Raw genomic sequence first — 12,789 nt, forward strand, 5'->3', positions numbered from 1 at the left:
CACATTGCTGCATTTTAATTAACTGGATACACTGATGGACAAGCAAGTCCTAGATTCTCTTCCAGGATATTTCTCTTCTGACTCATCAGAGTACTATGGGTTTGTAATTTTTCTTCAGATCATGTTTTTTGTTTCATATATGTAACTTTATTAACACCTACATTTGTATTGTGGCAAAATAAACATAACATCTACCATTTTAAAGTATACAATTCCATGACATTAAGTACATGCACAACCATCACAGATTGTGAATTATCCAGATCACAGATTGTGAATTATCCAGACCAGAACTTTTTCTGCTCTAATAAGGTCTTGAATTTTTTAACTCATCTCATTTTCAGAACAGCATCAAAATATTATGAGGTATATAAGAATTTTCTTTTTTATTTTTATTTCTTTTCTAGTAGTAATGAAAATGTTCTAAATTTGATCATGGGGATGTATGCCCAACTATGTGATTATATCGTAAGCCAGTGATTGAATACTTCAGATGGTTTCTACAGTGTGTAAATATATCTCAATAAAATTGCACTAAAAAATATTATGAGGTACTCTAAGAATGTTTGCATAGGTGTTGAAATGTAAAGAGAATCACTAAAATCAAATACAACTTTGTTCGATGAAGAGTAAGTCCTAACAGACTATTTAAATCCATTATTCACAGTCTCCTGTTTTTGTTTTGTTTTTGTTTTTGCATCATCAGATATCTAGGAAGCAAGATTTAGAGTTAGAAAAAAATGAATTTGTCCTGGATTATGAATTTTTTTTTTCTTATAAGGCTTTTTTCTTGTAAGGATCTCAAAGATTCTGGAGGCAATTTGCTCTGTGTTACCTCTGAAAATGAAAGAAATACCGCAGTTAAAGCCAAGCAAAGTGGGATAGATAAAGCTTCAAAGTGGAGGTGAGATTAAAAAGAGAATCAAAAAAAGTTATATCTCAAGTCCCTATCCCTTAGAGACTCCATCCACGAGGGATTCATCATGAAACCGACAACATAAAATTTTTATTCCCAAGTTCCAGTATTTTTAATTTTCATTAAATTGAGGCCTTTGAAAAAAATAAATAAGAGAAAGCAGATTCCATATCAGAAGAAACGTTTCCTGTAGCTTTCTTGCCCATATTCTAAGCGCAATCATTGAAGATTTCCCAAGCACCTAAAAGATAGTAACTTAGAATTTATATTTCACTCTTATCAGAAGTGCCTAAGTAACCTACAGGTATTTCCAAGGTAAAATAATAATAATAATAGTTCCCCTGATCTAAAAAATGAGACATATAGAATGTACAGAAAAGGCAAGTTCCAACAAATCAAGATTTATAACTTCAGTTCCAGATAATCAATTTATATTTTGGCCTACAGGGCACAAATTATGCCTAACAATTAGGCAATGTGATCTTTCAATTTTCACAGAGAGCGATATGGTTAACACACACACACACACACACGTACACATACACACTTCACACAAGTGCATGCCTCACTTCTCTACCATGCAAGCACGTATGCCAATTCAAGATTGCAAAAAGCATTACAAAAATGGCTAATCACAATGAATATTTTAATATTGGTGGCACAAACAAATAAATGGCATTTAATGAGTTGCAATATTAATTTTAAGAGAGAAACAAATTTTAAATGAACATGATCAAAATCCATTGGAATATTTTCCTTATTTAAATCAGTTACAAATTGGCCAAATTTTCTTTCTTTCCTTATTCTGTCAAAAGGATAGTGCTCCTGTGCAGATTTTCTGCAACCAAGTATTTTATCCTACTAGCACATGGAAACAGTATAAGTTCTGATTTAGTAACCTGAAGTTAACCTTCTTTTATGAGGCATAAAACTCTTCCTCAGTAAATAAACAAGACTAATGAAATGTTCTTAGGAAAACTAGCACAAACAGTGATAAAGAAAACATCTGGTGAGACCTGTAAATACCCATTTTGTGGGGGACATATAAAAGTCTCAGAAAGGAAGGAGACTTCTGGAGTCAGGTCACTTGGGTTTTGCAAATACTGTCTGTTCTTCATCTCTACTAGGATGACTTCTGACCATGCCCCCACTTGCTGCTCTACTGAACCCTGTCCTAGGGCTTCTGATTTTCCATCTGTTTCAACCTGCTCCGTGGAAACAGCTTGTCTCCCCAAGGTCTACTCCACCTCCAGATGCGAGACCCCTGGCTTCCAGTCCAGGTCTCACCTGCCAACCCATTGCTTCAAGCCATATTACTTTGCTGGGAGTCGTAACAGTCCATGCTTGGTGGGGACCTGTGCTTGGTGTGAGGATGGGGTCTTCAATAGCAATGAGAAGGAGACGATGCAGTTCCTGAATGACAGGCTCGCCAGCTATCTGGAGAAGGTGCACGGCCTGGAAGAGGCCAATGCAGAGCTGGAGGGCAGGATCCGAGAGCAGTGTGACCAGGAAATCCCACTGGTGTGTCCTGATTATCAGCGTTACTTCAACACCATTGAAGATCTCCAGCAAAAGGTTTGGTGTTTTGCTGCCCTAATTCCTCTGCCCTCCCAGTGATTTGCTTCATCTTCAGTCTAGAAGAGGCTGTTTGATGAAAGGAAATCAAAGGAGAGGGAAATTCCAAGAGCTAACGTGGAAAGATCTCTGGGCAAAGAGTCAGGAAACCTCAGCACTAGCCCCAGCACTGCCACTAATTAATTAAGTGACCATAATATAGTCACTTAGCTGTAAGCTTAACTGTTATCTTCTATAAAATGAGAAAAAACTGTAGTATGTCTAAAACTACTTCTGTATTTAACACTGTATATTTATATTTAAACAGAATCTTCACTGTCATCTTTTTAATCAAACGATTTCACCTGGTAGCCTTTTTCTTCTCTTACTGATAAATTTCTATTACCATGGATGGGTATATAGTCGTGAGTGACATAGTTCATCAGAAAAGCAGGCTGAAAGCTATACTTTCTTTTTTTTAACATTATTTTTATTGTGAAAAATAACATATATAGAGAAAAGCAATAAATTGAAAGCTATGCTGTCTTAAAGAGATTGTTAAAAGATACATAATTGCATTGATTTTAAATGAATAGTTAATTGAAAGCTATACTGTCTTAAACAGATTGTTAAAAGATACATAATTTCATTGATTTTAAATGAATGGTTAAGTTTCATGCAAATAATCATTTATTACATAATAACTTACTTCCCAGATCTTGTGCACAAAGGCAGAGAATTCCAGACTTGCCGTACAGCTTGACAACTGCAAACTAGCTGCCGATGACTTTAGGTCAAAGTAAGTTTAATTTGAATTTGAAAATTATTTATGGTTTCTCTGTCTCTCCCTCTCTCACACACACACACATTTAGCACAAATATTTTTAAGCTACTAATGCTCACAAACCTGTAATTTATAGTTATTTGGGATATGAAGTAAATGACAGCATGTGGCTCCCTTGAGTTCACGTGTCATTCACCTGTACGCCCACAGGGCTTGCACAGCACCTGGCAGAGTAAGCATTGGATGTGTCCGTCTTTTGTTATGAAAGGTACGAGGCTGAACTGTCTCTTCACCAGCTGGAAGAGACAGACATCGGTGGCCTACGTAGGATCCTGGACGAGCTGACCCTGTGCAAATCTGACCTGGAGGTGCAGGTGGAGTCCCTGAAGGATGATCTCCTTTGCCTTAAGAAAAACCACGAAGAGGTGAGGAAACTGGCAAGGTGGCTGAAAGACTCTGAGAACAACAAAGTTTAAGATTTCATGTTCAAGTATTCAAGTTGAACTTGGGTAGATGTTGCTTAAGCTGGAACAAAATTACCTGAGGGCACTATGGCTATTCAGCCTGATCATTCCAATTTGTGTCTGAATATGGACAGGGAATAGCTCCTGGCCAGTACCATGTGAAGGGTCCAAACTCTCCTCTTGCCATTGCTTTTTGTGGAGGAAGTAAATGACTTTGTAAATGGCTTTCCTTGGAGGCTTCATGCCAACTCCAGTCTACAAAAATCAGGTTGATGAACACAGGCAATGAAATCTATTTCAAAAAGGGGGATAAAGATTCATGCAATATTTGGATCGGTATTTTCAAATGTTCTGCATTTGTCCCTTATTGATGAAGCTGGAAAATGAAAAACTGATGCAACAAAGTACATTTTACCTCTGAACATTTGCTGATGATAATAATAGTTAACATTTATTGAGCTCTTACTATGTGCCAGGGCTTTTATAAGTTCTTTGTATATATAGTAAACGCTCACATATCTCACACTAACACTTTGGAAAAGACAAAATTATTATACCCATATTGCAGATGAAGATAAAAAGGGACTTCTAAGTGGTGAGAAGAGATTCAACCCAGTCGATTTGAAACTAAATCCCACAATTTTAACTACAACTCCAAAAACCAGAAATGGGCTGCCACTGGGAAAGAATTCTGTCAAACTGATTCCTCACCCCCGCCCCATCAGGCGGTGACATTCTCGACTCCATTTCCACTTTCAGGAGGTCAGCTTGCTTGCTGAACAGCTTGGTGACCGACTCAGTGTGGAGCTGGAACCTGCCCCAGCCATTGACCTCAGCAAGGCCCTGGATGAGATGCGCTGTCAGTATGAAGTGGTGCTCGCCAGCAACCGCAGCGATGTGGAAGAATGGTTCGCTGCTCAGGTGGGCACCTGCAGCAGGAGAATGACAGGCTTCCAGACTCTTGCCTTCTTTGTGTTCTTTAATCACCCCTGTGTTTCAGATGGAGGAGGTGAATCAGCAGCAGCTGTCCAGCGCAGAGCAGCTGCAGAGCTGCCAGACGGAGATCCTGGAACTGAAACGCTCGGCAAGCTCTCTGGAGATTGAGCTCCAAGCCCAGGAGAATCTGGTGCGCAAGGGAAAGTCAGCTTCTGTTTTGTCACAAATGAATCAGGCCCTGAGATAGTCCAGGGAGATACTGTCCTCTCTTCCATAACCCAAGGGAGAAACTCACATTCATATAGCAAAAGTTCTGAATTTCCAGTTTGCAGGGTCTACATTTCCTTGCCTTTCCTGAGCATGCTGTCAGCTAGCAGAAGTCACAGGTCAACAGCTTGTCCTGCCCCAGCAGGACGCCTTGGCTAGCATGGTCTTGGGCATGATCGAGCCAGAGTCAGAGAAAGAGGGAGAGGGCAGGAGCAGAGAAGGGTAGGGGACCTATCAGCCAAAGGCACTCAAGAATTCCAAAAGGTTTTAATGCTTTTTTTGATCTGGGCCAATTTTCCATGTGACCCTCATTTCTAAAGCAAAAACAAAAACAAAAAAATGCTTTTCAAGCTTTTATACTTTCAACGCTATCCTAAAGCCCCTAGGATCCATGCCTCCGCCTGACACTTCACTGCACCCCACCCCAACCAAGCAACCTGAATATCAGGCATCCAAGAAATTACATCAGCCAGTTCCGGTCAGGAACCAGGCATACATCATGTTAGGTGTTATGGAGAGTATCCAGGTGAATAATAGCCAAGCGTCAGTCTCACAAGAGCCGCCATGCTGATCTAATCCTTACAATACTTATGGGGTAGATATCTTCACGAACTCCATGACGCAGACGAGAAAAACTGAGTATCAGATTAAGTGACTACAGGGGATCGTACAACTTTAAGAGGCAGATGTAGAAGCTGAACCAGATGGGTAGACCCCGGAGCCTCGTTTCTTAACCACGCTGTAGTGCAGCCCCACCCTGCCAGGAGCACACACTCAACATTTCCTCTCAAAAACACTGGTCATCCTCCTTAAGCTACAGCAGAACGTTGTAGGTTGTGGCTGTCCTAGAGGTGGTGTGACAGCTAATGTGCAGGTTGTAGAACATGGATTTCAGAGAAACCTGGGCGCAAAAAAACAAAACAATGTTAAACTAAGCTTAACAAGGGAGAGCTTGATAAATTGCCCTTAAAACCTTTCCAGGCACTGTTCTAAGTGCTTTACACATACTAACTCATTTAAACCTCACAATCATCCTATGAGCTAAGTACTTTGCATTCTGCATTTTATTTATACTATAATAATATAATTGAGGCTCAGAGAAGCTAAGTAATTTTCCCAAGGTCACATAACTAGAAAAAGGTGGAGCGGAACAGGGATGCTGGGCCTGGAGGCTGGGCTACCCTGTCCTTTTACCCTTTGAATTTTCTACGGCAGACAGACTCTCTGGAATGCACCGCGGCAGAGACCGAGGCCCGCTACAGCACCCAGCTGGCCCGGGTGCAGGGACTGATTGATAACGTGGAGGCCCAGCTGGCCGAAATCCGCGGTGACCTCCAGCGGCAGAACCACGAGTACCACATGCTGCTGGACACTAAAGCCCGGCTGGAGGGCGAGATCGCCACCTACCAGGGCCTCCTAGAAAAGGAGGACCACAGGCAAGTACCACCCAACCAGCCACGAAATCCCCCAGAGTCACCAAGAGGCTGAAAATGAAGGGCTGATGTAGAGAATCCTGCTTTCCCCCATGCGCAGCCGAGGCCAACACTCCCGAATGCGCCAAGGGATCTTCTTAAAGGAGGGATGCAAAGCTGAGGCTAAGTACGTAACAGTAGAAATGTTCTGAAATAGCCCAAAGTTCTAAAGCAGAGTCAATATCATATATAGCATTTCATGCTGGGTTCTCCTTTTGCTCCTGTTTTCCACTAAAGGGAAATCAAGAACATGTGTAACAGAGCATTTGCAAAATGAAGTAACTACATAAAATATTGTTCATTGTCACTGTTGAAGTCACAATTCTGGGTCCAGGGATGAAATAGACTTAAATCAAACTGTTATTCTGCAGAGAGTTTTCTTCAGAACATAATTTGTAAGGAAACCTTGCCGTGCTTTTTCCAAGTTGACAATTATCAAGCGTTCCCTTGTTAAGCTTAGTTTAAAATTGTTTTTCCCCAGGCTTCCCTACAACCCCTGTTCTACAACTTGCATGTCAAGTAATGCCTGTGAGCCATGCTCCACCTATATAATCTACACAGTTGAAAACTGCTGCATGTAAAATGTTAAACACCCAGCATGGAAATCGTGCTGGTGGAGGAATGGAAATCAGCATGTCCTAGCAAAGAGATGGGCCTTCAACCAGAGATGTGCAAACCTGATACGCATGCTAAAATTGTCCTCTAAGCACCCTCAGTATGTTCTGCTTCATTTCCGCTGCTGCCTGGTTATTTTTTATATTCCAGGGGCCCATAAAACTTTCTTGCTAATCTGCAAATAAAGTGTCTTTTATTCCTTAGCATGGTAAACATAACTTTGCAAATCTATGTTTTGCAAATAGCAATTTGATCCCAGGGAAAATTTTCTAAAGCAATGCCCATAGTTTGATTTTGCATAAACCCAGGCTGAAAATATTTTAACTCCTCAAATGCAAATAGACTAACTAATCCATGCAAAATGTCCTATACACAACAGAAGACAGTTGTGGATATCTTCCTGAGAACAGAGATAAAATACAACAAATTGTATTGTATGAAAGTACAGGATTCTCTTTTTCTAATTTGGTATATGAAAAGAAAAAAATCACTCATAATTCCATCCACTAAACATCCTTTGTCAATATTTTGGTGAACTTCCTTCCAATTTTCTTTCTTATAATAGATTTTTCCATGTAGTTATAATCATACTTACATACAGTATGTAGCCTATTTTTTCACTTATGTCACCCAAGCATTTTCAGTCCTAGTAAAAGCACAATACTGTCTTGCAACCATCATTTTAGCTGAACATTGAAATAGCAGTTGTGCTTCTTGCTAGAGCACTAAGACTTTTCTTAATAGAATCCGAATTTTGCTTCAGAATATAATATTTTCAGGACTTAATAATTCATTTAACAAGATACCAGTAATCTTATCACTTAGGCTACATAAAAATTTAATTATAACACGTGGTGCATCACACATCTGTAAGAACGATCAAAAGCCTTTCATTCTAGGCTCAGTGTACACCCCACCGTGAGGTGCCTCATGCAGTGTGGCTTTGAACTTTACCTGCTCTAAATGCAGGAAGCATTCATCACTCAGGAACTCAGGCTCCTCACAGCATATATTTAGTATAAATAACCACAGGATTCGTCTAGCCCTGAGGAAGCAGATAATATTCTCAGTTCTCAGTCTGAATCCAAAGCCCATCCTCCCTGAGCCCGGCACAGCCCCTTTCCCAGAAAGCTCTGTCTGAGACTAAGCTGTGAAGAGACCCCCTCCCTAAATCTTCCAGATTTGCTCTTCTAGGCAGGAGTATGGATTTGAGATTTTTACAGCTGGGAGTCCCCAATATGATTTATCATCGGAACACACTGCCTCCTCATTCCCTGTGGGAGGCAAAGAGACTGCTGGAGAGTCATGAGCCAGAAATTAAGGGCTCGCTTACACCCTGCCTAACTGAGAGTGGACAAGGGATTATAATCCTCTCACATACCTAAAAAGTAAAACCAGATATGGGTGAACACGAGCCTCTGCCACAGCAGCCTTGAAGCATAATGATAGGAAAGATAGAAGACACCCCAAGAGTAAATTTGTAGTGAAGGGACAAGGCATGAAAAGCTTGAAAAATGGGAAGGAATGCAGTTTGGCTGAAATGTGTGGAACGGGTTCAGGGGTCACGGGATTTGAGATTATGGAGCATCTTGATTGCTGGGCAATCAAAAATTTGTTCGTTGCTCCATAAAAAGCACTGAAAGTTTCTGCATACGGAAAACAGAGATATGTTAAGGTAGTCAAAGAAACTCTTCAAGATGTAGTTTGTAGTAGAATGACTGGAGGATAGCTGCCTTCATGGAAAAATGGTGTTTTCGCTTCACAGGGCTGCCCTAACAAATTCCACAAACTGGGTGACTTAAAACAACAGAAAGTTATTCTCTTACAGTTGCAGAGGCTACAAGTCTGAACTGTTGGCAGGGTCACGCTCCCTCTGAAGGCGCTAGGGAAGAAGTCTTCCTGATCTCTTCCAGAGGCTGCTGGCTGCCATCAATCCTTGTTATTCCTTGACTTGCGGCTGCAGCCCTCCAACCTCTGCTTCTGCCATCACTGAAAGGTTTAGGAGGCGAAAGGGTGAGAAAGAAGGAAGGTAGACCCGGAAATTCAAAGCAGGCGGGTTTATTTCTGCGGTCTGGACCGAGCTCACCATCCCAAGATGGAGGGAGATGAGTCAGCGCCAGGATGATGGCATGGGCAGCTTTTAAACCAGGGGGTCAGGGGACACCTGGAAGGGGCGGCTCTCCGGAAGTCAGGTGTCCGGAAGGGGCGGTTCCAGAAGCCATGCTGGGAGGGGCGACACAGCTTCTGCAGCTGCAGTTGCAGTGCCCTTCCCAGTTCCCCCAACCTGACAGTCACATGGCCTTGTTCCCTGTGTTCTGGATGTCTCTGTAACCAAATGCCCCTCTCTTCTCTCTTACGACACTAAGTCATTGGATTTAGAGCCCACCTAATCCAGTATAACCTCAACTTAATTATATCTACAAAAACACTATTTCCAAATAAGGCCACATTCCCAGGCACGGGGGGCGAGAGCTTCAGCAGAAGCTGAACATAATGCCTTTTGACATATTTGGGGCCTGGGAGAGAATTATAATCCCTTGTCCACTTTCAATTAGGCGGGGGGGTCACCGAGCTGGGGGCCCTCCAGCAGTCTCTTTGTCTACCAAAGTGAACATAATTCAACCCATTAAAAGGGTTTCATGGTCATGGGGAAGACATAGTTGAGGCTCAGGTAACAAACATCCTTATAAAGAAAAAAAAAATGATCAAGTAGTATAGAAGATATAAAAGATGCGATTAGAGAAGAAGATAATTGATGAAACATGGCCCTGAAGGAATCAAAGGGGAATCAGTCAAATAACATGAGTAAAGACGTCAGCCAGGGGAGGAAGGAACAACTCTGACACACAAGAGAAGAAGAAAAATAATAAGGTGGACTGAAGGCAATGGAAGCAGAAAGATTAAATGCTTTTCAAACACTTTTTCCTGATTCTGAAAATAATACATGCAACTTGTGGAAAACATAAACATAAAGGAAAAATAATCATCGTCAAGGATTATAAAATACAGAGAATTCCATCAACATTTTGATATATTTCCTCCAGTCATTTTCATGCTTTTTTTTTTTCCTTTTGGCATGGGCAGGCACCTGGAATCGAACCCAGGTCTCCAGCATGGCAGGCAAGAATTCTGCCACTGAGCCACCATCAAACCGCCCTTCATGCATTCTTTTAATTATGAACTATTTCATTTATTTTATGTAGCTAAATGTATCAATTTTTACAATTTCTTAGTTTTGAATTAGTGTTAGAAGGGACTTCACGCAAATTTTAAAAAGAATTCTGTCTTTTTTTAGTATACTTATGATTTCACTTTTTCACATTTGAATCTTTAATCCACTTAGAATTTATCCTAGTGTAAGGAATGAGGTCGGAGTGCAACATTAACACCTGCTTCTCCATTGCAGTGTTACAGAATTGTCCCCAAACCACATATGTATGGTCAGTCTTTGCCCATGGATTGAAAATGCCACATTTATCATATGCTAAATCCCAATCTCTTTGGGAGTCTATTTCTAGACTTCCTATTCCATTCCACTGGTCTGTCTGACTGTTCATGCATAAATGCCACTATTTTAATTAATGAAGCTTTGCAATATATTTTAATATCTGGAAGCCTTGAGGCTTTTCTCTTTCTCAGTTTTCTTGGCTATTCTATAAACCTTTTTTTTTTTTTTTACATGGGCAGGCACCGGGAATTGAACCCAGTTCCTCTGGCATGGCAGGCAAGCATTCTTGTATTCTATAAACTTTTTCTCATAAAATTTCAGAACTACCTTGACTAGTTAAGGAAACTTCTCCATATTTTGGAGGAATCTCAATAAATTTATTGGGATCTAAGTTAAGTTAACTTAGGGACAATTGACATCTTTATAATGATGAATTCTGTATTTCTATACAAGAACCTGAAATGTTTCCATTTATTCTAGTTCTCTTTAACGAATGGCTTTTAGTTTACTTTGACATTTTATTCACGTATATCTAGTACCACTCTTACTAAATTTATTCTTGAGTATTTTATATGTGTGTTGGTACTACTACAAATTGGGCTTTGTGCTTCCATTGTATGGTAGACAGAATAATGCACCCCCAAAGATGTCTATATCCGGGTCTCCAAACCTCTGAATATGTTCGATTACCTGGCCAAGGAAAACTAAGTTTACAGATAAAATTAAGGCTGCTAACCAAGTGACCTTAAAAAGGAAGATTATCTTCGATTATCTGGGTGGGCCCAATGCAATCACAAGGGTCCTTAAATGTGGAAGAGGGAGACAGAAGAAATGCAGGCAGCCTCTAGAAACTGGAAAAGACAAGGAGACACATTGTCCTCTCGAGCCTCCAAAAGGAACACATCTCTGTCAACCTGGATTTTAGTCCAGTGAGAACCACTTTGGACTTCTGACATCCAGAACTGTAAGATAATAAATTTACATTGGTGATTTGTTGTCCTATTACCTTTCTGGATTTTACTTTTAGACTTTCTAGGCATAAAATCCTATCATCTGAAAATAGTGGTCGTTTTTCTCTTTTTCAATTTTATACCTCCAAACTTTTTCTTCTATCTAATTTTCTGACCGCTACCCTCTGTATATTATTTAATCATTCTCTTGTTCTCACTTTGATAGAAAGGTGTCTAGCATCAGTCTATTAACCATGATGCTGGCTTCAGGACTGAGATAAATCATTTTACTGATTTTTATAACTAGGATTGTTTACTGAACTTTTTAAATGATTCTTCAGCATCCATAGTCCGTAGTAATGGGTATGTGAGTGTATCCCTCAATCTAACAATATGATCAATCATATTAAAATATTTCCTAATATTGAACAGCATTTACCTTCCTGGGATAAAACTCATTTAGAAATTATGTATTCTTTCAATGCACTATTGGATTTTGTTGAAATTGATGTTTTATTCACAAATTTCTATTAATACTCATAAGTGAGACTATTTTATGCACTCCTAGTCAGATTTTGACAACACTAATCATTTTTTAAAAACTTGGGAGCTTTCCTTCTTTTACTATGTGGTGGAACGGTTTAAGTAGTTTAGAATTAAAGGTTTAGTAGAATCCTCTGAGAAATCATATAAGCCTTGTGGTTCTTATGAAGTACCTCTTTGATAAACTCTTCTTTCTTCTATGGAAACAGGTTGCCTAAAGTGCCCATACTTTCTGAGGACAGTCATAGTAAATTATATTTTCCTAGAGTATTATCTATTTTGTCAAATTTCAGTGTACCAAATTATCGCCAATTTAATTATACAAAGTTAAGCAAAATATACACTTTTGCCTTTCTTTTAATTTTTCGATCTATGCTTAGGAATCAAAATATAAGCCCTGACAGAAGAATTATGTAAATAATAATCATAATGACTAATATAAAGAATTACTGATATAAATAATATTATAATATAATAAATGTTGTAAATATTTATTGACTTTATATACTATAATATAATATGAATAATATTTATATCAATTTAAATAATATATTTTTTAAAGATAAAACTAAAATACTGGTCAATGATAATGCAGAATGTACCAGTGGTGCAAAATTAAAATAACTTGCACAGGAGGAGGTAGGCATATAATACAATTTAAATTTTGTTAAATTAACAAGTGCATGTTAAATTTTTAAGAAAAACAACTAAAAGCAATAGAAAGAAATGGTATAACTTCCAAACATATAGAGGGGGGGAAGGGAATAAGGATCAAATATCCAAGATCCAACCTTGGAGAAGGCAAGATAGGAAAGGGAAGAAAAATAATCATGTTAAATA

General features: G+C 39.4%; 1 protein-coding gene and 1 long non-coding RNA gene across 4 annotated transcripts in view; one reads left to right on the forward strand and one right to left on the reverse strand.

Annotated features, from left to right (window-relative positions):
* The window catches only part of LOC143687453 (uncharacterized), an 83,142-nt gene extending 73,545 nt beyond the window's left edge, over positions 1-9,597 (reverse strand). For 2 of the 3 annotated variants that reach the window (XR_013177531.1, XR_013177532.1), the window contains exons 1-2: positions 8,835-9,597; positions 7,963-8,053 (exon numbers count right to left, since the gene is read on the reverse strand). This is a non-coding gene — a long non-coding RNA (uncharacterized LOC143687453). The remainder of the gene's footprint in view (positions 1-7,962; positions 8,054-8,834) is intronic. The other variant, XR_013177533.1, reaches the window with a different exon arrangement.
* On the forward strand, positions 2,045-6,974 carry KRT40 (keratin 40). The gene is made up of 7 exons (XM_077164441.1): positions 2,045-2,491; positions 3,187-3,269; positions 3,523-3,679; positions 4,478-4,639; positions 4,719-4,844; positions 6,137-6,357; positions 6,875-6,974. Exons 1-7 carry the CDS (start codon positions 2,045-2,047, stop codon positions 6,972-6,974), a joined length of 1,296 nt encoding a protein of 431 aa, XP_077020556.1.
* Positions 9,598-12,789: the final 3,192 nt, after the last annotated feature.

The sequence above is a fragment of the Tamandua tetradactyla genome, chromosome 6, assembly GCF_023851605.1.
Source record: "Tamandua tetradactyla isolate mTamTet1 chromosome 6, mTamTet1.pri, whole genome shotgun sequence".
NCBI classification, from domain to species: domain Eukaryota; kingdom Metazoa; phylum Chordata; class Mammalia; order Pilosa; family Myrmecophagidae; genus Tamandua; species Tamandua tetradactyla.

Coding starts and splice junctions, on each gene's coding strand:
- KRT40 (XM_077164441.1), top strand. CDS start 2,045: ATGACTTCTGACCATGCCCCCACTTGCTGCTCTACTGAACCCTGTCCT. Junction 2,492..3,186: donor TTGAAGATCTCCAGCAAAAG/GTTTGGTGTTTT, acceptor CTTACTTCCCAG/ATCTTGTGCACAAAGGCAGA. Junction 4,640..4,718: donor AAGAATGGTTCGCTGCTCAG/GTGGGCACCTGC, acceptor CCTGTGTTTCAG/ATGGAGGAGGTGAATCAGCA.